Source organism: Leucoraja erinacea, chromosome 16, assembly GCF_028641065.1.
Source record: "Leucoraja erinacea ecotype New England chromosome 16, Leri_hhj_1, whole genome shotgun sequence".
Classification (NCBI taxonomy): domain Eukaryota; kingdom Metazoa; phylum Chordata; class Chondrichthyes; order Rajiformes; family Rajidae; genus Leucoraja; species Leucoraja erinaceus.
In genome coordinates, this window is record NC_073392.1 from 7287110 (window position 1) to 7310100 (window position 22991).

A 22991-nucleotide genomic window follows, 5' to 3' on the forward strand; every position below is an offset into this window, starting at 1 on the left:
CCAAGTCACCTTGCAGCCTCCTAGCATCCTCCTCACAGCTAACACTGCCCCCCAGCTTCGTGTCATCCGCAAACTTGGAGATGTTGCATTCAATTCCCTCATCCAAATCATTAATATATATTGTAAATAGCTGGGGTCTCAGCACTGAGCCTTGCGGTACCCCACTAGTCACTGCCTGCCATTGTGAAAAGGACCCGCTTACTCCTACTCTTTGCTTCCTGTCTGCCAGCCAGTTCTCTATCCACATCAATACTGAACCCCCAATACTGTGTGCTTTAAGTTTGTATACTAATCTATTATGTGGGACCTTGTCGAAAACCTTCTGAAAGTCCGTTGATTCCGTTAGCCCTAAGGGCTATTTCTAACTCTCTCTTGAAAACATCCAGTGAATTGGCCTCCAATGCCTTCTGTGGCAGAGAATTCCACAGATTCCACTACTCTTGTGGAATTCTCTGCCTCAGAAGGCAGTGGAGGCTGATTCACTGGATGCATTCAAGAGAGAGTTAGGTAGATCTATTAGGGATAGCGGAATCAAGGGATATGAGGAGAAGACAGGAACAGGGTACTGATTGTGGATGATCAGCCATGATCACATTGAATGATGGTGCTGGCTCGAAGGGTTGAATGGCTTCCTCCTGCACCTATTGTCTATGTATCTATGTATCCTGGAGAAAACCCACAAGGTCACGGGGAGAACGTATAAACTCCGTACAGGCAGTACCCGTAGTCGGGATTGAACCCGGGTCTCTGGCGCTGTGGGGCAGCAACTCTACCGCTGCGCCACCTTGCTGCCCGTGTTATTGTTTAATAATGTATTAGATGCGGACTTTTGTTAATAGTTATAAGCATTCAAGTTTAAAATGAGTTAATCGAATCAATATTGAAAGTAATTTGAGCGAATGATCAATTGCTCTGTGTTGGAAATTCTTTAAAGAGCAATTTAGTAACACTTCAATTTTTCACTGATTGCAACCTTTTTCTTTTGTGTTCATTTCAGCTGCTCTTTTCTTTGTTACCTACGAGTGCACAAAATCTGCGCTGGGTCCACTGGTGTCTACAAAAACGGCTCCACTTCTGCACATGTTTGCTGCTTCTCTGGGCGAGATGGTGAGTTCTGAATTATCAAGCATTCTCTGAAAGTTAAAAATGAGCCAACACAAGAAGATATTCACAAAATGCTGGAGTAACTCAGCGGGGCAGGCAGCATCACTGGAGAGAAAAAATGGGTGATGTTTCAGAGCCAAAACCTTCCTTCGACTGTCAAGGGCGAGGGAGACAGAGATATGGAAGGGTAGGGTGTGAAAACAACAAATCAAAGCAGACGATGGTCACAAGTAAATTTAGGTCTTTTGAATGTGCCAATTACATAGGTATATTTTGTAATGTGCAGAATCTTCCATTGTATTTGCAATAGACTATTTTAAATGATTTGTCACAGATGTATGAGAGTCTCGAGAGGGTAAGTATGCAGGGATGCTTTATACACTTCTTCCCCACCAGGAAGTCCTTAATGTTTCTTCCTCGACCGCAGAACAATCCAACTTCCCTCTATGAACACTCTAACTCGCCTAACAGAGTTGGTCCTCACCCTTCACAACTTATCCTTCGACTCCTCCCACTTCCTCCGAGTCCATGGCGTAGCTATGGGCACGCACATGGGCCCCAGCTATGACTGCCTCGTTGTTGGGTACGTTGAACAATCCCTGTTCCAGGCGTACACTGGCCCCATCCCCGAACTCTATCTCCGTTACATTGATAACTGCATCAACGCTACCTCCTGCACCCATGCAGAACTCATGGACTTCATCAACTTCACCACCAATTTTCATCCTGCTCTCAAATTTACTTGGACCACCTCCGACACCTCCCTCCCCTTTCTTGATCTCACCGTCTCCATCACAGGCAATAGACTATTGGCTGACATATATTACAATCCGACTGACTCCCACAATTATCTTGACTACACTTGTTCCCACCCTACTTCCTGCAAAGACTCTATCCACTACTCCCAATACCTCCGTCTACGCCGCATCTGCACCCAAGATGATGTTCCATACTGGAACATCCGAGATGTCTTCATTCTTTAGGGAGCGGGAGTTTCCCTCTGCCATCATAAATTAGGCCCTCACTTGTGTCTCCTCGGTATCCTGCAGCTCCGCCCTTGGTCCCCCTCCCCCCAGTCACAACAGAGACAGAGTCCCCCTAGTCGGTACCTTCCACCCCATCAGCCGTCACATACAACACATAATCCTCCAAAATTTCCGCCACCTCCAACGGAATCCCACCACTAGCCACATTTTCCCAACTCCATCCCTTTCCAGCTTCCGCAGAGACCGTTCCCTCCACAACTACCTGGTTAACTCATCCCTTCCCACCCAAACCACCCCCTCCCCAGGAACCTTCCTCTGCAACTGCAGAAGATGCAACACCTGTCACTATACCTCCTCCCTCGACTCTGTCAAGGTACCACGACAGTCCTTTCAGGTTAGGCAGAGGTTCACTTGCACCTCCTCCAAACTCATCTACTGTATCCATTGTTCAAGATGTGGACTCTTATACATCGGTGAGACAAAATGCAGACTGGGCGATCGTTTCGCTGATCTCCCGGTTGCTGGACACTTTAATTCTTCTTCCCATTGTCAGAGTGAGGCTAAACGCAAATTGGAGGAACAGCATCTTATATTTTGCTTGGGCAGCTTACAGCCCAGTGGTATGAGTGTCGATTTCTCTCACTTCAGGTAGCCCCGGCATTCCCTCTCTTCTCTAACCCTCCCCCACCCAACTCGCACCAGCTTCTCATTTTCACTGTACAAACAGCTTACAATGGCCTGTTTCCTTTATCACCGTTAGTTTTTTGCATATCTTTCATTCATTGTCCTTTATCTCTCCGCATCATCGTTTATATCTCTCGTTTTCCTTATCCATAACCAGTCTGAAGTAGGGTCTCAACCCGAAACATCACCCATTCATTCTCCCCAGAGATACTGCCTGTTCCGCTGAGTTACTCCATCTTATTGTGTCTATCTTCTGTTTCCTTAAGCTCTGTATTCCTTATAGATCTTTTATGTCATATAGCTTCATTTGTATTCCACATATGTATTTCTCGAGAACTCATTTGTCAAGTTGAAGTGATTCACTTACTTGCATTTATTTATAAACCTTATTCTCCCTGAGGACATGCAAGAAAATACTGTGTGACATGACAAGGCAAAGCAATTGGCAAGCATTTAACTTGGCATGTCAACTCATCCACAAATTTTTGGATGCAAAAGACTGCTTGAAACAAAATAAATTGCACTTATAAAGAAAGAAAACGATGCTTGGTTTCATTGTTTTTGCTTTGTTATAGCGTAATGCTTGGATCATTTTGTGTTGGCGGAACGAGAGCATTGAGCTGGTTAAGATCAATGCATTTCTTAAGTTTACGGAATCATTTAAAACGTACGTTTACGATGTTTAATAAGCTTTCTGTGGTAGTTGCCGTCTTCCCCGGCCTCCAAGTCGCTAAAATAAGGCGCGAATATTTACCTGTGTCTTCGAGGCCGCAGGCTAGGCCGAGCAATGCCACTCTCGTAGCGACTGCTCCGCGGAACCTGCCACTCCTTCGACCCTGGAACTGTCAACTGTGGGAAGTGGGAAGCGGCTGTAAAAGGACAGCGCCGCTGAGGGGGTGGTGGGGGTGAGTTCCTTTCCACCTTTCCACAGCGTGTGGGGAGTCTGGCCCGGGTCAGCACGGCCTGGGCTGCACAAAGTTGCAAACTTGGCTGGGCCACCACGAGTAAAGTTGCGGGGAGGGGCTCGGGGATCATGGCAGCAACTCACTCACTCACCGTTGCCACGGCGCTCTGGGCGCGGAGCCACCGAATTGTGAGCCAACCAGACCGGACAGCGGAACCGAATGCCACCTCAGCCGGTCACCCACTGTGTGCTTCGGCACAGGCGCAACCGGTGGAGGTGGTGGTTGGCGGGTAGCTACTGGGCGGAAGGCTGGCTCTCCGTTCCGGGCTCTCTCTCTCTCTTTCTCTCTCTCTCTCTCTCTCACTCTCCCAGTTATGTGATCTCCCTGAGTCAGGAAGTCCCCGTCCCTCAGACCTGAACCGCACAGTGCATTGTGGGACAGGCGAAGATGGAAGCTCCCCAGTCCTCATTGCCTCCTTGAATGAGTTTCGCATCTTCCTTTCTACTGACTAAACCAAACCTTTGATCCTGTCCCGCCAGCCTTTTTTCAAAACTTTGCAGCTCAAAATGAGTGCGCGTCTTCGACTTGGGTGCATCTTTTTTGCTGGGAAATACGTTAGTCGTTAGTTTAGTTTAGAGATACAGCAGCGCAGAAACAGGCCCTTCGGCCCAGCGGTTCCACACCTACCATCGCTACCCATACACTAGCACTGCACACCCCAGGGACAATTTACAATTTTTACCGAAGCCAATTAACCTACAACCCTGCACGTCTTTGGAGTGTGGGATGAAACCAGAGCACCCGGAGAAAACCCACGCTGTCACAGGGATAACGTACAAACTCCATACAGATAGCACCCATAGTCAGGATCGCACCTGTGTCTCTGGCGCTGTAATGCAGCAACTCTACCGCGATGTTACTGACTCAATGGGTTGAATGGCCTCCTTTGTAATGAGGAAACGTGAATACGTCTGCCTTGCTCCTGAAGTAGCTCAATTATTGTTTTATTATCATGTATACGAAAGTACAATGAGATTTTGTTTTTGCATGCAGATCTGTAAGGTTATTGCCATACATAAGTACAATCCCTGGTTAAGTACATATTGCATAGAAACAGCCATTGAGTCCATATGAAAGAGTGGCCAGCGTTCACAGTCCCAGCTGTAGCTGGCAATAAAGGCCCATCTTCAACCTTCCTGCCTCCTGCAGCCGACCTCTGAGACTCCCCTGTTCTTACACGGAACTGTTCACCACAGAAACAGTCCCTTTGGCCCACAAACTGTGGGTGTACTGTTCCCCCTTACCCAGCGTCCGCTGCCGTCGCTGACTCCCTCCACCGCTGAGTGTAGACGTTGCAACGTCATGTTGCAGTAGTATAAGGTAGACACAAAATGCTGGGGTAACTCAGCGGGTGAGGCAATATTTCTGGAGAGAAGGAATGGGCGACGTTTCGGGTCGAGACCCTTATTCAGACTGACCGCATTTAGAATAGTGTGTTCAGTTCTGGGCACCATGTTATAGGAAAGATATTGTCAAGCTTCAAAATGTTCAGAGAAGATTTACAAGGATGTTGCCAGGTCTAGAGGGTGTGAGCTATGGGGAGAGGTTGAGTAGGCTTGGTCTCCATTCCTTGGAGTGCAGGAGGATGAGGGGGTGATCTTACAGAGGTGTACAAAATCATGAGAGGAAAAGATCGGGTAGATGCACAGAATCTCTTGCCGGGAGTAGAGGAACCGAGGACCAGAGGACATAGGTTCAAGGTGAAGGGGCAAAGATTTAATAGGAATCTGAGGGGTGACCTTTTTCACACAAAGGGCGGTGGGTGTATGGATCAAGCTGCCAGAGGAGGTAGTTGAGGCTGGGACCATCCCAATGTTTAAGAAACAGTTAGACATGTACATGGATAGGACTGGATCTGAGGGAGATGAACCAAACGCAGGCAGATGGGACAAGTGTAGCTGGGATATGTTGGCCGGTGTGGGGTAAGGAGGGTCGGTTTCCAATCAGTATCACTCTATGACACCTCTTCCCTGGTTGCTGGTCTTCGGGGACGGGCAGAGTCCGGGCTCGGCAGCTCTCCTCTCCCGGTTCCGCGGCAAGGACCTTCTGCCGCCATGGCGGCCCGTTGGGAGCTATTACGCTACTTTGTTGGTTTATAATCCAATTATTTGTGGAACTATACAATGACAAAGACAGACACAAAGTGCTGGAGTAACTCAGCGGGTCTGGCAGCATCTTTGGGGGGAGAAAAAGGATGGGTGACTTTTCAGGGAAAGGCTTCCGACCCGAAACATCACCCATCCTTTTTCTCCAGAGATGTTGCTTGACCTGCTGAGTTACTCCAGCACTTTGCACCTTTCTTCGGTATAAACCAGCATCTGAAGTTCATTCCCCGCACAATACAATAACAAAGTCTGAAGAAGGGTCTCAACCCGAAATGTCACCCATACCTTCTCCCCAGAGCATTTTGTGTCCATCTTCGGTGTAAACCAGCATCTGCAGTTCCTCCCTGCATTTTGACAAAGCTTTGTGCATGCTGGACACTGGGTGAAATGGTTTTCCGTTGAAATTGCCATCGAATGTCATTCTCTCCTTCCTGCGTCAAGTGGCAATTTTTACATCTCGTTTTATCCATTTCAGAATGCTGATTGCTTCTCTTCAGTGTTGCTGTAAAATATCAACCGTGTCCTTTTGAATTGTCATGGTTATTGTTCTTAGTCACCCTGAAACACCAGTCTGATTAAGATGAACCTAATCGGCACCTAGGAAATTAGATTGCTGCCCATGCAGTCACGCTGTGAGATGCAGGTGATGTTTGTCGGCACATCAGACCAAATCCCCAATTAAACTAGGAGTGAAAATTGCCTAGAAATACAGACGAATGGAGTGTGAAAAACCCCTCTGACATATCAGGCAAATTCATCATACAATTAGGGGTTGAAGCCTGTGAACTGGAAGCTGTCAGCTATTCGCACATAAGCTGCATCGAAATGGCAGAAGCAACAAACAGAAGTAGTTTATCTACACCTTAGAAAATAAAAATGTTAGCACACAAGTTGTTGATCATTGTTTCAAAATGGACATGTTAACATATGAAGGTACACAAAAATGCAGGAGAAACTCAGTGGGTGCAGCAGCATCTATGGAGCGAAGGAAATAGGTAACGTTTCGGGCCGAAACCCTTGTTAACATATGAGACTGAAGAAGGGTCTCGACCCGAAACGTCACCCATTCCTTCTCTTCAGAGATGCTGCCTGTCCTGCTGTGTTACTCCAGCATTTTGTGTCTATTTTACCGTACAAGTAGGTAATCATTGTTTAGCTTCTACCACGTCCTATTATGATCCTGATTTTAATAGTTGAGCCACTCAAAAGGAGGTGGTAAACTAAAATCTGTTTTAATATTGGTGTCGGAAGGAACTGCAGATGCTGATTTAAACCAAAGATAGACCCAAAATGCTGGAGTAACTCAACGGGACAGACACAATCTCTGGAGATAAGGAATAGGTGATGTTTCGGGTCAATAGACAATAGGTGCAGGAGTAGGCCATTCGGCCCTTCGAGCCAGCACCGCAATTCACTGTGATCATGGCTGATCATCCACAATCAGTACCCAGATCCTGCCTTCTCCCCATATACTTCACTTTCTTTAAGAGCTCTATCTAACTCCCTCGAAAGCATCCAGAGAATTGGCCTCCACTGCCTTCTGAGGCAGAGAATTCCACAGATTCACAACTCTCTGGATGAAAAGTTTTTCCTCATCTCCGTTCTAAATGGCCTACCCCTTATTCTTAAACTGTGGCCCCCGGTTCTGGACTCCTCCAACATCGGGAACGTTTCCTGCCTCTTAGCGAGTCCAATCCCTTAATAATCTTATATTTTAATAAGATTTCCTGTCATCCTTCCTAATTTCTGTGTATACAAGCCCTGTCGCTCTATTCTTTCACCAGCCCAGCCATCCCAGGAATTAACCTGGTGAACCTACGCTGCACTCCCTCAATAGCAAGAATGTCCTTCCTCAAATTTGGAGACCAAAACTGCACACAATACTCCAGGTGTAGTCTCACCGGGCCCTGTACAGGGAGTCTGAAGAAGGGTCTCGACCCGAAACGTCACCTATTCCTTTTCTCAAGAGATGCTGTCTGACCTGCTGAGTTACTCCAGCTCTTTGTGACTACTATTTTAATATTTACTTTCAACTCTAAATATTGTCGCCATTTTTTTTCGTGCTGTATTACATACTTGGTTATTCATTTTCAACTTTGAGATGATTTAACTACCTGAAGATTATGATGAACCAATCTTAATACAGTACCTGTATATTTTTTGTACAAAGACTTCGAAAGGCATTCATTTCAAAGCAGAGAAATTGGTTTTGCAAAGCCGCAATGTTACTTCTTGCCTGAAGGGGTCAGTCCTGTCATACCAAATCAGTTTTTAAAGTTATCATTTTTAATAATACATTGGAAACATACCCGATTGTAAACACGGTTAACTCCAGAAATGATTATTTTTGTCACTGCCAACCTTTTCTGATTTTCTGCTGAGCAGTGGAAGAATTAAATTATTAAACTTTTAAAATTTTTGCTTCAATTAGTTTTTGTTTGCACAATGAGACAGCATTCTCAGCCACAATTACAGCAATGATCTTAACATTTTGATTGACCAATACATTTTACATACTCTGCCTGCCTTATGAATTTAGTTGTATTTTTCTTTCTCTAAAGGAAGTTAACTGCAGGTGCTGGTTTACACCGAAGATAGACACAAAATGCTGGAGTGACTCAGCAGGTCAGGCAGTGTCTCTGGAGAAAAGGTATTGGTGATGTTTTGAGATGAGACCCTTTCTTCAGGATGAGGGCCTGAGTCGGGAATTAGCTACAATTTTAAATGCTACTTCCAAGATGGCGCCCAACCCAGGCGACTCTTTTCATGCCAGCCACAGAAGCAGATCTACAATCCCATATTACATTTTATCTTCGATTTAAACCAGCATCTGCAGTTCCTTCCTATGCATAAAATTTAAAGCTTCTGCCTTTCTCTTCTGAAGTCAACAGTCAATTCCTGGTGTAGGAAGGTACTGCAGATGCCCGCACATTAACACAATCCTACACACACTATCGACAATCTTTACATTTATATCGTCAATTAGCCCACAAACCTGTACGTCTTTGGGGTGATGGAGGTAACAGAAGATCTTGGAGAAAACCCACGCTAGTCACGAGAAGAACGTGCAAACTCCGCACAGACAGCGTCCGTAGTCGGGATCAAACTCGGGTCTCTGGCGCTACAATGCCACCCTTATTTTCATGTTTGACCATTGCTTAAGGGGGGGGATGATTGATGTTATGTGGTGTTGTACTTCAGATGAAAGGTGCGATATGTAGAAGGCCCGAAGCAGGAGAGTGAAGAATTGAGCTGCACAAACACAACACCTTTGCAGGCTGGCCATGTGAAGAATGTTACAAGAATTCTTTCTTTCAACTGAAGAATGTAGCTGAATTATGAAACTTTTTTTTTCCCTGGCTGGAAGATGGAGCCTCAGGAATTATTCTATTGTTTTTGATACATGAGAGGAACGGAGCCGCAGAGTCAAAAAGAAGGATTTTGAATAAATCCAAGTCTGAAGTGCAACTGGGCATTGGAAGATGCAACTTTTGAGTCAGGGAAACAAGGACTACTTCAGTTTAGTTTATTGTCACATGTAACCAAGGTGCAGTGAAAAGCCTTTTGTTGTGTGCAATCTAGTCAGCGGAAGGACAATACATGTTTACAATCGAGCCAGTTACAGTGTATGGATACATGATAAAGGTAAATAACACAAAGTACAAGGTAAAGCCAGCAAAGTCCAATCAAAGATAGCATAATAGATCATAGTTAAAGTAAGAGATGTTACTGTAGGAATAGAGAGTGTTGGAGCGATTGTAATATGAGTTTGTGGATCTGCTTCTGTGGCTAGCACACAAAGAGTCGCCTGTGTTGGGCGCCAGTTACCTGACTCACAGTCAGGACCTCTGAAGAAGGGTCCCGACCCGAAACGTCATCCATTCCTTCTCTCCAGAGATGCTGCCCGTCTCGCTGTGTTACTCCAGCATTTTATGTCTATCTGAAGTAGTTGGCCTGTTTAATGCAAGGCAGAAAGGAGTGGTGTCATGGATGTCAAAACATCACATAGAACATGGAACTGTAAAGCACAGGCTCTTTGGCCCACATTGTCAGCACTGAACACAATGCCAAGTTAAACTAATCTCCTCTGCCTGCTCGTGCTCTATATCTCTTCTGCCCTCAATATCCACGTGCCTATCTAAAAGGTTCTCAAATGCCACTATCATAGCTGCCTCCACTAGTGCGTTCCAGGTGCCCACCACCCTCTGTGTATAAAACAAAAGTAATTACCCTGCATGTTTCCTTTAAACTTTCTCCCTCTCGTCTTAAAGCCCTTTTGCCTTTGAACCTTAATAAAGAGTAAAGTTACTGTCGGGGAAACATGAAAATTAATATTTCATAGACTAGAAATGGTGGCTATAATTAGTTGAATTCAAGATAGCACATCTAGCAGCTGTACATCTCCAAATGCAATCTGATCTGTGACTGTGCCTGGATACAGTTCCAACTCCATCTTTAAATCCGCTGACAACACCATCATCGTTTGACGAATTATGGGTAATGATCAGTCAGAGTATTGGAGGGAGATCGATCATCTTACTAAATGGTGTCAGAACACCAGCCTTGCTCTCAATGTCAGTAGAACCAAGGAATTGACCCACTCTGAAGAAGGGTCTCGACCCTGAAACGTCACCTATTCCTTTTCTCCAGAGGTGCTGAGTTACTCCAGCATTTTGTGTCGTTCTTCGGTGTAAACCAGCATCTGCAGTTCCTTCCAACATCAAGGAATTGATGACTTTAAAAGAGAAAGGCTGAAGATTTAAATTTTATGTCTGACTTTAATATGTTAGCTGTGTAAATATTCTCGCCAATTACAATTTTAGTGTTTTCTGATATATTTGAATCATTACAATAAAAAAAAAACACGTGCTCCGTGCAATTGAGTATAAATATGTGCAGTAATATACTCACAACTACTGCAATGTGTTGTTTTCAAGCAGGAATTTAGGAGCAGCACAATGGCGTAGCGGTAAACCTGCTGCCTTACACACCAGAGACCCTGGTTTGATCCTGACTACGGGTGCTGAATGTACGGAGTACTTACGTTCCACCTCTGCCTCGTGGGTTTTCTCCGGGTGTCCGGTTTTCTCCCACACTCCAAACACATACAAGTTTGTAGGTTAATTGGCTTTGGTAAAATGGTAAATTGTCCCTCGTGTGCAGGATAGTGTTAGTGTACGGTGTGATCGCTGGTCGGAGTGAACTCGCTGTATCAGGGAGCCTGGCAGATTCTGTGCCGTATCTGCAAAGGCTAAAGAAATACTTCTCTGGAAAAATATATGGAATAAATTCTTATTGAATTCTGCTTAATGCGGTATCATTACTGCCGCAAAGAGGTTTAGATTAGCAGCGGGGAACTGCAAGTAAAGAGGCAAAGAAATCGTTATAGAAAACCACAGATGTTAAAATTAACGTTAGAATTATACTTCCACAGAATTTTTCATTCTTTCCATGGCCAATGTTTTTAAAGTGTTTGAAACTCCGTTATTGTGTTTGTGGACCTTGGATAACATACTAAATTTGTTTATCAATACAAACTTGGTGGGTCTGACTGGATTCTAAGGGAGATGAACATTAATTCAAAAAGGAATATAGAAATCAGAATGGATGCTAGCTGCATGGTGTGTCATTGAAATAGCTGCTTGCTGGAAGCCAGGTCTCTCTGCTGGCTCCTTTGTACCGCTCAGCTGGAGAGATTGCTTTACATCAGTGAGTTTTTATACAGTTCACCTTGTCACCATATTAATAAGAGATAAAAAGCGTTATACAGTAAATATTTATGGCTACTTTAGAAGTTGGCCATTTCTTTTTTTAGCTTATTTAGCTTAGAGATACAGTGTGGAAACAGGCTCTTTGGCCCACCGTGTCCGTGCTGACCAGTGATCCTCGCACATTAATACCATCCTACACACACCAGGGATAATTTGCTATGTTACCAAGCCAATGAACCTGCAAACCTGTACGTCTTTGGAGCGTGGGAGGAAACCGGAACACCTGGAGAAAACCCACGCAGGTCTCAGGAAGAACGTGCAAACTGCGTACAGACGGTACCCATGGTCAGGATCGAGCCCGGGTTTCTGACATGCGGATTTGTAGGTTAATTGGCCTCTGCAAATTGTCCCTAGCGTGTAGGATAGTACTAGCGGACCGGGGTGATCGCTGGTTTGTGTGGACTCAGTGGGCCGAAGGGCCTGTTTCCACGCTGTATCTCTGAAGCCTAAAGGCTGCAAGATTGAAGGTGGACCCTTCTTCAGACTGAAGATGGTTCTCGACCTGAAATGTCGGCCATTCCTTCTCCCCAGAGATGCTGCCTGTCCCGCTGAGTTACTCCAGCATTTTGTGTCAACCTTCGATTTAAACCAGCATCTGCAGTTCTTTCTTACAACGACTTTGATTGAAAAATGTGCGACTAAATATCATTGAAGCAGTATAGATTTGGCTTTGTTAAAATTGCATTATTTTATTTTGAAAGAACATGTGTAAGTGTACAGTGACTACCTGCTATGAGATCAAAATGGTGTGTGGATGGGTTAGAAATGTTGGATGTTCCTTTGAGAATCAGGAAGATTGACAGGGATGTAATGCAATCAGTTGATATGAATGCTAAAATATTCCTTTTTATTATTTTAAATGCGCTTTTCATGATAGCACAAAGAATATTAAGCTTTGATTGCAAGCTATTTCAAACGGAAGATAAAGCCCGGAATTTAAATAGCTGCTCTTTTGACTATTATCAATGATGGATAACAAGGGCTTTGGTGTTTGTGAGCATTCATCGATGATTGACTACATAATGGAGGCATTACTTTTGAAACTACTCAGTTAAAGTCAAAGGAAAAATATTACCTCCTGCATATTTCAAATATTTATGCGGCACGGTGGTGCAGTGGCAGAGTTCCTGCTATATAGAGCCAGAGACCTGGGTTCGATCCTGACTAGGGGTGCTGGCTGGATGAAGTTTGTGGACCGTGTGGGTTTTCTCTAGGTGACCCGGTTTCCTCCCACACGTACAGCTTTGTAGGTTTAATAGGCTTCTGTAAAATTCGAAATCCCCTCAATTTCAGGCCCTCTGGATGGCATGGGTCCAAGTGGCCTGTTTCCAAGTGTATAGTTCTGTGAGTGAAAATATATTCATATTTACCTTCTGGCTCAGTCCCTCCTCTCTGTGCTTTTGGCAGCAACTCTTGTTCATTTGTGCAACGGTGTCATAAGTGATAGCAGAATTAGGCCATTCGGACCATCGAGTCTACAGCCATTCAATCATGGCTGATCTATCTCTCACTCTTAACCCATTCTCCTGCCTTCTCCACAACCCTTGCCAATCAATTATCTGTCAATACCCAATGACTTGGCCTCCACAGCCCTCTGTGGCTTTTTTTTTTCAAAATCATGTGTTTATTTTTTGAGGCCAACGTTCGCACTTTGACAAGTCAAATCTTTTTTTGACCACTGTGCAACGACCTGGTTCTACTTGTGTTTGATGCGATGTTTTGTTTGTTTGCAGGTCGCCTGCCTGATTAGGGTCCCTACTGAGGTTGTCAAGCAACGGTCCCAAACTTGCCCCACCCTGGGTACTCGCAAAGTCTTCGTTGATACAATAAGGCAAGAGGTAAGCTCAGTGATGTGAATATTGCCCTTCATGCCGTGAGAATATTCTCTTCAATATCTATTTTATCTCTTTCATTTTTTTCTCTTTGATCGAATTGATTGAAAGGCACAGCAAGGAAGCAGGCCCTTCGGCCCACCTAGTCCACGCCGACCATCGATCACCCATTCACGCTAGTTCTATGCTATCCCACTTTCTCATCCACTCCCTGCACGATAGGAGCAATTTATGGAGGCCAATTAACCCACAAACCGGCACATCTTTGGGAAGTGGGTGGAAGCCGGAGCACCCGGAGAAAAATCCCATGCGGTCACCGGAAGAACGTGCAAACTCTACACAGACAGCAACAGAGGTTTGAACCTTTATCTCTGGTGCTGAGAGGCAGCTGCTCTACCAGCTATTTTGAAGAAGATAGCACATTGGTTTTGTCTTTCAGTTTTGACAGGTACCAAACGTCACTTTTACCCCAAATATGTAACCAAAAAGCCTGCAGCTTACACCCACGTTGCATTTAAATAAGAATGAATAGACCTCGCTTGTTACTCAAGGACCTGTCTCTCTGATCAGTTGCGACCACCTACTTAAAACCAAAAATTTGTCAAAAGGAATTGTTGCTGACTGAACGCACCATGAAGAGAACCAAAACTGTGCTTTGTAACATTGTCATTTTGATGAAGCATCATTATATCTCTAGTTTTTATACATTTTACATCCTGTTCATTGTAGGAAAGAAGCTGCTCCTGAACCGACAGATTTCAGGCTCCTGTACCTCATTCCCAATGGCAGGAGTGAAATGAGAGTGTGGCCAGGGTGGTGTGGATCTCTGATAGAGCTGGCTGCCTTTGTGAGGCAGCGACGTCTCCTGTAGATCCCTTCGACGGTGGGGAAGTCGGTACCCGTGACAGACTGGGCAGTGTGTCTCTATTCTCTGTTGACTTCTTTGCTCTTTTGGGTTCGAGTTGCCGAGCCAGGCCATGATGCAACCCGTCGCTACGCCCTCTGCTGTACACCGTTGGAAGTTTAACAGAATATTTGTTGACATATTGAAGAGTTCTGTCAAATTAATCCAGAGAATCACCATTCTGTTTTCTCCTTCCAGGGTATCCCAGGACTGTACAGGGGCTTTGGCAGCACAGTGAAACGAGAGGTCAGTTAAATCACAATTTCACATCACAGAATTTGGAAAACGTGCCACTTTTTTATTTATTTCTTGGAACACTAATCAATCACACAATAGCCCTTTAAAAATAATAACATTTATGAATCAATAACATTTATTATTTATTATATTATATTGAAATATAACTTATTGATTATTGCTGCTTATTATTCTACCCAACGAATAAGATAATTAAAAAAAACTTATGCTTGTGAATTAAAATGGTGGAAGCTGGTTGATAATGATATCCTTTCATAATGGAGTGTCTGTGCTGGAGGATCCCTTGCAGATGTTGGACCATGGGTCCCTAGATTATTATGGTAATTATGTGTTTGCTGATGGTTGATGATTGTTTAGTTTAGTTTAGAGATACAGCGTGGAAACAGACTCTTCGGCCCACCGAGTCTGCATCGACCAACAATCCCCGCACATTTACACTATCCTACACACACTAGGGACAATTTACATTCATACCAAACCAATTAACCTACAAACCTGTACATTTTCGGTACCTGTACAAACCTGTACATTATTGTCTGTGGAATTCTCTGCCTGTCTGTGGAATTCTCTGCCTCAGAGGGCGGTGGAGGCAGGTTCTCTGGATGCTTTCAAGAGAGAGCTAGATAGGGCTCTTAAAAAATAGCGGAGTCAGGGGATATGGGGAGAAGGCAGGAACGGGGTACTGATTGGGGATGATCAGCCATGATCACATTGAATGGCGGTGCTGGCTCGAAGGGCCGAATGGCCTACTCCTGCACCCATTGTCTATTGTCTGTTGTCTATTTTGGGATTGTGGGAGGAAACCAGAACTCCCGGATAAACCCACACAGGTCAGGGGGAGAAGGTACAAACTCCGTACCGACAGCACCGTAGTCCGGATCGAACCTGGGTCTCTGGTGCTGTAATGCAGCAACTCTACCGCTGCGCCACTGTGCCAAAATAATAGGCAAAGTAACGATCATGGAAAAGCATCAAAGAACCTGGGACAGCAGTCCATCCCAATGACCCTTTGACAATCCAGTATCCTTTAGACTTTGGATACAGCGTGAAACTGGCCATTTGGCCCACCGAGTCCATGCCAGCCAGCGATCACCCACTAGCATTATCCTACACACCAGGGACAATTTACAATTTTACCAAAGCAATTAACCTACAAACCTGTCCGTCTTTGGTGTGTGGGAGGAAACCAGAGCACCCAGAGCAAACCCATGCAGTCACAAGGAGAACATACAAACTCTGTACAGACAGCACCCGTAGTCAGGATTGAACCCGGTCTCTGGTGCTGTAAGGCAGCAACTCTACCGCTGTGCCACAGTGCCGTCCCAAAAGAGACCTTTGAATAACATTTGACTATTTCTGATGATCAGAGGATGTGAAAACAATGAATAGGACTTGAAGTCACTTGAATAAATGAATTCATTTCAAACGCATATTAAATATTAATTTTAAAAACAGGGACGAAATTGCATTTATCTATTCAATCAAGGTTGGTAGCCTCATTTAAACTGCAGACAGACACAATCTAACCCAGTTGCATTGTCTTAAGGTCATAAGGTACAGCAGGCAGTAAAGAAAGCAAATGGCACGTTGGCCTTCATAAAGGGAGGAGTTGAGTATAGGAGCAACGAGGTCCTTCTGCAGTTATATAGGGCCCTAGTGAGACCACACCTGGAGTATTGTGTGCAGATTTGGTCCCATAATTTGAGGAAGGACATTCTTGCCATTGAGGGAGTGCAGCGTAGGTTTACAAGGTTAATTCCCGGGATGGCGGGACTGTCATATGCTGAGAGAAATGAGCGGCTGGGCTTGTATACGCTGGAGTTTAGAAGGATGAGAGGCCACCTTATTCAAACATCTAAGATTATCAAGGGTTTGGACACGCTAGAGGCAGGAAACATGTTCCCGATGTTGGGGGAGTGCAGAACCAGGGGTCACAGTTTAAGAATAAGGGGTAAGCCATTTAGAACGGAGATGAGGAAACACTTATTCACACAGAGAGTTGTGAGTCTGTGGAATTCTCTGCCTCGGAGGGCGGTGGAGACCAGTTCTCTGGATACTTTCAAGAGAGAGCTAGATAGGGCTCTTAAAGATAGCGGAGTCAGGGGATATGGGGAGAAGGCAGGAACAGGGTACTGATTGGGGATGATCAGCCATGATCACATTGAATGGTGGCTCGAAGGGCCAAATGGCCTACTCCTGCACCTACTGTCTATTGTCTATGAGTGATAGTACCAGAATTAGCCCATTCGGCCCATCAAGTTTACTCCAGCCTATCTCGCCCTCCTAACCCCATTCTCCTGCCTTCTCCCTATAACTCCTGACAGCCTCACTAATCAATTGTGCCTGAATGGATCAGCTCTCAGTAAATTGTATTTTCTACTCTTGTAGCATTTAAATGATGATGAATTCATTTAAAATCCATGAGAATATTTCTTACGTACACAATTTCATTCCATAAACGTAATTTATTGCTGATATTACAGGAAAGGATTTAGAAGAATTTGAAGTTTTGATGTTTGCAATGAATCTTTGGGTAATATAACTAACACAGGATTGATATGATCAAGATCACATTTATGGTATTCATGTTGGGACAGCCCACAGATGAGTGTTGCAGCCAAAGTGTATCTCTGTAGATTGGTTTTGTACACCAACATCAGTCCAATTGATTCTTTCAAAGATAAGGAATAGCTCTTTTGCTGCAGTTTGTATTGGAATTAGACGGACTGTAACAATTGAGGCAATTGAACTCTGTTTGATTGTAGTCTTGGCTGACAATATAGGTGAAGGTTCTTTTCCCAAACTTTGTTGAAAATATGTGGAACGGAACTGCAAGTGCTGAAGATAAACACACAAAGTGCTGGAGTAACTCAGCAACTCAGGCAGCATCTCAGGAGGAAAAGCGTTTTTCAGATGGACTGAGGTTATAGTAGGCAAGGGGAGGAGAAAGGTTAAGAGTTAACAAGGGTGGTGGGGTAGCGCAGTGGTAGAGTTGCTGCTTTACAGTGCTTGCAGCAGTCTGGGTTCGATCCTGACCTCGGGTGCTGTCTGTACAGAGTTTGTATGTTCTCCCCGTCATTGCGTGGGTTTTACTCTGAGATCTTCGGTTTCCTCCCACGCTCCAAAGACGTACAGGCTTGGAGGTTAATTGGGTTGATATAAGTCTAAATTGTCCCGAGTGTGTGTAAGATATTGTTAGTGTGCGGGGATCGCTGGTTGGTGTGGAGTGTGGTCTCGGTGGGCCGAAGGGCCTGTTTCCGCGCTGTATCTCCTTCCCGTAGCAGAAGGCACAGTGATGGAGGAAAAGCTCCATGTCATGGCGGGCCGGAACCAGTTCAGGGTTTCTCTCCAGGGATGCTGCCTGACCCACTGTTACTCCAGTGCGTGAAATATATTCTATTATATGTGGAATAACAACCAAAGATCAGATATTTTCGTATGTTTGTGATGTAAGCAAATGCAAAGGCCAAATGCACATCCAGACAACATACCAAACCACAGCTACAACTTAATTACCAGGACGGCACCATTGTGCAGCTGGTAGAGCTGCTGCCTCACAGCGCCAGAGGTCCAGGTTCGATCCCGACCTCGATGCCGTCTGTATGGGCTTTGCTCATTCTTCCTGTGACCCACGTGGGTTTCCTCAGGGTGCCCAGGTTTCTTCCCACATCCCAAGGACGTACAGGTTGAGGGTTAATTGGCCTCTGTAACCTCTCCCTAGTGTGTAGGGAGTGGATACTTTAAATGATATGACAAAGACTTAGATAGAGCGGATATGAAGAGGATGTTTCCACTAGTGGGAAAGCCTAGGACTAAAGGACGTTCTTTTAAGAAGGAGATGAAGAGAATTGTTTTTAGCCAGAGGGTGGTGAATCTGTGGAATTCTTTGCCACGGAAGGCCGTGGAGGCCAAGTCAGTAAATATATTTAAGGCAGAGATAGATACATTCTTGATTAGTACGGGTGTCGGAGGTTATGAGGAGAAGGCAGGAGAATGGGGTTAGGAGGGAGAGATAGATCAGTCATGATTGAATGGCAGAGTAGGCTTGATGGGCCAGATGGCCTAATTCTACTCCTATCACTTATGATCTTATGATCTTAGAACTCGTGTAAATGGACGATCGATGGTCGGCATGGAAGCGGTGGGCCAAAGGGCCTGATTCAATGCTAATCTCTAAACTAAACAATGATGACCAAATAGTGATTTGGCGAGTGATCAAGTTCTTCACAATCCAGGCCTCGTTTCCAGGGTTACATTCCTCTGAGAATAATATATTTTTTAAATACACAAACAGGTGCAGTTAAATTTAACGCTAGTGTAAGGCACTTTGTAATTGAACTAATTTGCAGATGGCAGACTGTTTTGTTTTGAGCGTGGGAACTTTTGATGCTTCATGATATGCTGACTGAAACAATGTTCATTGAATCAGAAATGTAACATAACATTTAATTATCCTATTGTATTTTGCAATTTTTACTCACCTATAATAGTACTTACTTCAAGAAATCCACGAATGTACCATATAAATTAAAGAGCATCTTTATCGAAGAGTGCGCCATTTGGCCCATAATCATGATCTGACATATAGTTTGGTTTAGAGATACAGCGTGGAAACAGGCCCACCGAGTCCGCACCAGCCAGCGATCCTAGCCCATTAACACCATCCTACACAAACTGGGTACGGTTTACAATTACAGCAAGCCAATTTACCTACAAATCTGTACATCCTTGGAGTGAGGGAGGAAACTGAAAATCTCGGAGAAAACCCACACTGCTCACGGGGGAGAACGTACAAACTCCGCGCAGACAAACGCCCGTAGCCAGGATCGAACCCGGATCTCAGGCGCTGTAAGCGCTGTAAGGCAGCAACTCTACCGCTGCGCCACCGTGCCGCCCCTTTGGTCTTTTGAGAAAACTCATCAGCGTCTCTTCTTCCTGAGGAGACTGAAGAAGGTCCATCTGTCTCCTCAGATCCTGGTGAACTTCTACCGCTGCACCATCGAGAGCATCCTTACCAACTGCATCATAGTACGGTATGGCAACTGCTCTGTCTCCGACCGGAAGGCATTGCAGAGGGTGGTGAAAATTGCCCAACACATCACCGGTTCCTCGCTCCCCTCCATTGAGTCTGTCCAAAGCAAGCGCTGTCTGCGGAGGGCGCTCAGCATCGCCAAGGACTGCTCTCACCCCAACCATGGACTGTTTACCCTCCTACCATCCGGGAGGCGCTACAGGTCTCTCCGTTGCCGAACCAGCAGGTCGAGGAACAGCTTCTTTCCGGCGGCTGTCACTCTACTCAACAACGTACCTCGGTGACTGCCAATCACCACCCCCCCCGGACACTTATTATTATTTATTCAAATCGTTTGCTATGTCGCTCTTCAAGGGAGATGCTAAATGCATTTCGTTGTCTCTGTACTGTACACTGACAATGACAATTAAAATTGAATCTGAATCTGAATCTGAATCTTGAGCAAAAGGAAATGTCATTTACACCATTCTAAAAGTTAGACGAAACGTGAGGCAAATCATTTGCATGAAGCTACCAGATCTGTGATTTATTCATGAGAGTTTGAAACAGTGCAATTATTCATTCCATTTGCCAACATTTCACTCGGTGTTTACATAATTTAAACAAATTGAAATATTTTAAACATTTTTCGATGTTAACTGTAGACAGGTGTTCGGTGATTTGGTAATATATTGCTGCTGATGTATGCTGTAAGCAGTCACTATATTTGACAGCACAGGTGTGAGTAGCTTTGAAACTATTTTCCATTTTGTTTCATGAAACCTCACCTATCCATATTCTCTGTACGGGGCCTCCTCCACTGTCAGAGCAAGGCCAAATGTAAATTGGAGGAACACCTCCAGCACCTCATATTTTGTTTGAGCAGCTTATAACCCAGCAGTATGAATTTTGATTTCTCTAACTTCAAGTAATCCTTGCATTTCCCCCTCCCTCTCCATCCGTCCCCCACCCAAGTCAGTGTACTAGTCTCAAAATCATCTTGGTGAGTCTCATAGTCTGTAACTTATTTTCACCTAACCCACAGCTAACAATGGCCTGTAAGTCCTTTATCATTGTTACATTTTTGCATATCTTTCATTGAGATGGACTGAGTTGGATGATCAGCCGTGATCATATTGAATGGCGGTGCAGGCTCGAAGGGCCGAATGGCCTACTCCTGCACCTATTTTCTATGTTTCTATTTATTCTACATCTCTCTATATCACCATCTAGGTCTCTCATTTCCCTTTCCCCTGACTCACGATCTGACCCGAAATGTCACCTATTCATAAGGTCATAAGGAATAGGAATAGAATTAGGCCATTCAGCCCATTCATTCATGGATGATCTATCTCTCCCTCCTAACCCCATTCTTCTGCCATCTCCTTTTCTTTTTCTTCTCTTCTATATCCCTTTTTTCCAGGGACGGCGTCGACCCGCTGAGTTACTCCAGCTTTTTGTGTCTTTCTCCAGGGATGCTGCCTGACCTGCTGAGTGACTCCAGCACTCTGTGTCCTTTTTGTGCACTAGCCGGAATCTGCAGTTCTTTGTATCCACTCCACTGATTTGTGGTGGTTGTTCGGTTTTACTCTGGCGAAAGCGTCTCAGCCGAGAGTAGGATCAGTTCTTGTTTCACGAAGGGAAAAAAACAGCTGCTTGAAATTAGATGCAACTTGTAAATACATGTGTGAGCAGAGTGGACGGATTTGCTTGATGGGGATTGCTTCTGTGCACACATTGTGCTTAATCCAGGCGGCAGAAGTGCACAACCTCGCCTGGGCCTGGAATGACTCTCCTTTCACTATTTTGTCAGGCATCTGTGGGAATGTTCTGTGGGAAAATTTTCTCGGTGCAACTATTCACGCTGCAGGCCACACCAGAACCGCTGATGTGCGATGCGAGCAGTGTCAGCACGTCTCGTTCCAACATCAACAGGAAGGCCGAACATTGTGAAGATAGCCAGTGTGGGAGTCAGACTGTGTCAGTCCATCCCTGTTATGTCAAGGGACTGACAACCTGCAGAGAGAGGATAGACACATAAAGCTGGAGTAACTCAGCGGGACAGGCAGCATCTCTGGATAGAAGGAATGGGTGACATTTCGGGTGGAGACCCTTCTTCAGACTCGACCCAAAACGTCACCCATTCCTTCTCTCCAGAGATGCTGTCTGTCCCGCTGAGTTACTCCAGCTTTTTGTGTCTATCTTCGGTTTAAACCAGCATCTGCAGTTCCATCCGACACATTTAACCTGCAGAGACGAGCAGGTTTGCACTCGTAATTCTCCGCTTCGTGAATTCCAAATCACAGTTGTATCCTTGCGCATCCACTGACTGTGCAGACTTTGCCAGCTCTTTGCAGTTAATGCCAGAAGGTTGGCTGCAGTTAAAAGACTTTGCGTCAATTGAAGTTAGCAATCACAGCTACGGCAATCAACAATTGTGCTCATAAACATTTAACTGTGCACTTTCATTTAAAAGAAGTACATTCTGTCAGTCTATAACTTGCATTGTACCTTTAACTTCTGACCCTCTTTTTATGCTTGAAAAGTTGAAGGGATGCCCGGTGGCTCAGCTGTAGAATTGCTGCCTTACAGAGCCAGAGACCTAGGTTCGATTCTGGCTACGGGTGCTTGTCTGTATGGTGTTTGTACGTTCTCCCCGTGACCTGTGCGGGTTTTCTCTGAGAAGTTGGGTTTCTTCCCACACTCCAAAGACGAACAGGTTTGTAGGTTAATTGGCTTGGTATCAATGTAAAATTTGTCCCTCGTGTAGGGTAGTGTTAATATGCGGGGATCGGTGTGGACTCAGTGGGCCGAAAGGTCTGATTCCATGCTGTATCTCTAAACTAAACTAAACAAAGCTTTTCAGTCACTCAACATGTACAATGCTAAGAAAGCAGTTCAGCTTTTTATCTCATGTTCCTGAAAGTTGTCATAAAACCTCAAAGTCACACCTGAGTACCAAATATGTCGCCGTGCAACTTTTGTAAACATACTGCAACCTCATGCTGGGAATAACTTATTTCCTTGTGTGATTTGCAGATAGGTAAATTGGCTTGGATACCAGTTCTAAGTCACTTCCCCAACATATAGCGTACATAGCGAGCCAGTTAGATTAGATTAGATTAGATTAGATTCGTTTATTGTCATTCAGACCTTTCGGTCTGAACAAAATTTTGTTTCCCTGCAGTCATACATATAATTTTAAAAAATTTACAAAAAAATGTCAACACAAAAACCACATAGTTCACCAAACAACACAAATCTTAACATGGCTCACCACAGTTGTTTCCCTCAAACACCGAGGTGACGGTTCAAACTGTGGTGGAAGGCCAAATCTTAAAGTCGGGTCTCTGGCTCTGCCTCCGCCACAG

The 22991-nt window shown here is 44.8% G+C and overlaps 1 protein-coding gene across 1 annotated transcript in view; it reads left to right on the forward strand.

Moving 5' to 3' along the window:
* Positions 1–22991, forward strand: part of slc25a26 (solute carrier family 25 member 26) — a 116991-nt gene that overhangs the window by 5428 nt on the left and 88572 nt on the right. The window contains exons 3-5 of the mRNA XM_055647631.1: positions 998–1107; positions 13349–13453; positions 14550–14597. Coding sequence (XP_055503606.1) covers positions 998–1107; positions 13349–13453; positions 14550–14597 — 263 coding nt within the window. The remainder of the gene's footprint in view (positions 1–997; positions 1108–13348; positions 13454–14549; positions 14598–22991) is intronic.